This window comes from Acyrthosiphon pisum, unplaced genomic scaffold, assembly GCF_005508785.2.
Source record: "Acyrthosiphon pisum isolate AL4f unplaced genomic scaffold, pea_aphid_22Mar2018_4r6ur Scaffold_15085;HRSCAF=15739, whole genome shotgun sequence".
NCBI classification, from domain to species: Eukaryota; Metazoa; Arthropoda; class Insecta; order Hemiptera; family Aphididae; genus Acyrthosiphon; species Acyrthosiphon pisum.
The window spans coordinates 1-3114 of record NW_021763862.1 but is presented as its reverse complement, the minus strand read 5'-3'; the positions used below and the strand labels follow the sequence as shown (position 1 = coordinate 3114).

General features: G+C 24.8%; 1 protein-coding gene across 1 annotated transcript; it reads right to left on the bottom strand.

Annotated features, from left to right (window-relative positions):
* Positions 1-68: 68 nt before the first annotated feature.
* On the bottom strand, positions 69-2459 carry LOC100573618 (rac GTPase-activating protein 1-like; the record flags this gene model as incomplete). Its single annotated transcript, XM_003248897.3, has 7 exons — positions 2237-2459; positions 1966-2092; positions 1237-1382; positions 870-1011; positions 684-804; positions 477-597; positions 69-416 (listed from the first exon to the last, which is right to left on the bottom strand). Coding segments are annotated over exons 1-7 (1203 nt in total), but the record flags the coding sequence as incomplete, so codon positions are not given.
* Positions 2460-3114: the final 655 nt, after the last annotated feature.

Below are 3114 nucleotides of genomic sequence, written 5' to 3'. Positions count from 1 at the left end.
AAAAAAGGTGAAATTAGATCATTTTTTGAAAAATTACCATTTATTTTAAAATTAATATAAGAATATACTTTTGCAAATGAAGAATGAGGAATGCAAGTATGTACGATTGGTATTAGGCAAATCAGATACAACTTGACAAAGTGACTTGAAACATCATTTTTATTTTTTAATGCATCAGTCAACTTTGATAAATCACTTGGAGATATAAGATTTTCTTGCATACGAATTAAGCCTTTTAAATAACTGCATAATACGTGGATGTCTATATTGTTTAAATTCGGTAAACCTTTTCGAAATTTGTCTCTTAAATTTTTCACTTCTTTATCAGAACCAGACACTCTGTATAACCCAACTGTATCCAATCCTCTTTTTTCGATTTCGCCAATGCAGTGAATGATGAAAGGTGGGACACCACACTGGCGGTAAAAATAATTAATTATAATAAAGAAAAAATATAAGAATAATAAATTACTGACATTTAAAGCATTGATTTTTAGATGATCAATTGTACATATAGTAGGTATAAAATCTTTACATTCCAGATGAGTAATAATTTTACAGTCCAAACATTTAACCATGTAATTGTTAAACTTTATTCTGAAAACAATTTTTTAGTTGTAGTATTGAATAAAAATTAATTGATTACTGATTAATTATGAAAGCAGTAGATATTTTAAACAAACTTTTTATGACAGTGACCACACATTTCTGGAATGACAATAATTTTTTGAATAAAATTATGTTTTTTTTCAGTTATATTATTTTCTGTTTCAGAATCGCTGGTGGACAATGGCTCTGTAGAATCTAAACATTAATAGGCAGTTATTTACCTTTATTATACACTATTTAAAAATAAATTGAATGTTCACCACTCGATGACGATGTTAATGCAACTTTTGGAGTCTGTGTTGGATATGTTTTTATAACAGATTTAGCATTTACACTACCCAAGTCCATCGTTACAATAGTTGTAGCAATAATTTTGTTGTTGGTAGTATTCACGTTTTTGATCTAAAATAATTAAATAATATAAAATGTATTCATTTTTTCAATAGAAGAAAAGAAAAATGATAATAAACACGTAATAGTTGAAACTATATATGTTGTCACTTGCCAACTAAATAAAAATAGTCAATATTATGCAAATAAAATTAAGTTGCAACTAGGTTTTTAGTGTTAAGAAGAAGACACATTAAAAAATACACTTATATAGATACTTAGAAATTTTTTATTTACCGCACATTTTTTTGTATTCAGGTTATTGAAAATGTTGCCAGTAGAATGCTTTTCTATCAGAGCTGAATTTTGTTTTGGATTTTTCAATAAATGATCATATGAACTATCTTCAGAATTACTATAACTAATATCTGATAACAAAGCACCTACAAAATATAAATATGTTATGTTGTAATTAATTAAATATAAATTAAATTACCAAATCAACCGTATGCTATGATATTTTTATCAGTCATAGTCATACATTTTATGTTAAGAAGACACTACACCCGTATGTGTACACCTTACAAATGCATAACATATCAAATTGTATGTTCTAAATAATCTATTTAACTCTGTTATGTTTAATATTAGGGTGAATTATAAAATGCAAAAGAATATTATCTAGTGAATCTAGTTTTTTTTTATTATATTTTAATTTTAAAGTGAGTTATGATCATTTAAAAATTCTAAATTTCCAAATTTGTGAATAAGTCAATTCACTCTAATATTAAAAGTAACAAGAGGTAGATGGATTATTCAGAACGTACAATGTGCTATAATATGTATTTGCAAGACAGCAAAAACACATTCAGGTGTAGCATGCTATTAACAATCAATTTAATTCAATAATTTTAAAAATTGTCCGCTTACAATAAAAGTTTATAAATTCATGGATTATTTTTAATTTCAAATACTACCATAATTCCTTGTTTTTAAAAATTAACTACAAAATAAATACTAATTTACCAGTGTTATTAAAAGTCTTTTTTTCATTCAATTGTACACAATCAGAATGATTTATGAATGAGTTATGTGATTTTTCTACAATATCTTGTTTCTTAAAAATACTGTAAAATTGTTCTAATTGAGATTTCTAAAACAAATAAGTACAACAAAACAGTAAAATTTAAAATTATTTACAAAATCTACCTCTCTACTTTCCTGTGCTGGCTATATAAAAAAACAATAGACTGACAAATAAAATAAAAACTTTATAAATAGCTTATGTATTATTTACCATAGTTTCTTTTTCAAATACAAGTTTTTCTCTTTCTACTTGAACTTCATCTAATAAACGAGCAGAAGTTTTAAGTTTATAAGTCAATTTAGAACATTCATCCTGAACTTCTTCTAGGTTTCTCTTGATAATATCTTTATCAGATTCACTTTGATTGATTCGATATGTTAATTGATCGATGGCTTTCAATTTTAGCATGTAATCTATAAAAATAATTCATTTATAATTTCAAATATTATAACTGTTGTAGGTACTCAAATTTAGCTTGTAACTCCATATTCACCTTGTAAAATTGCCTGTTGGCCGTAAATTACAAAAATAAATAAATTAATATAAAATTAACATAAATAATGAATGTGAATATTTATCCAGATATTTATCTTATTTATTTTTAATGATCAAAGTAAAATATCTTTTTCTGAATTTAAGATATTTCCTAAATAATAGATATAGGAATTTAATCAATATACTTTTATTAGTTAATGATTTTAAACTCATTAGCTGAAGGTTAGCATTTACACTTGTAAAGTTGATAAAAGTGACATCTTAAAAAGAAATTCAAAAAGTTTGAAGTAGGTACCACCTTAAGTATTATAAATAAGACAGATTCTGCATGACACTTTTATGAGATAATTTTATCCTCTAGTTGTCTATAATGATTTTATATGTCCATTATGGTCCATTAGCTAAAGTATAGCTGCAATTTAGTTTGCTTACAATATGAAGAATAGTTAGTGATTATGAGTGCACTGTTTTAGAATTTTAAACGCACACAAATATCAAAATTCTATACAATTATATAATTCCGTACTTTCTGAATTAGTACAATAAATATTCAAAAAGATTTTAAGACAGATTCCCGAAATGATATATTATGA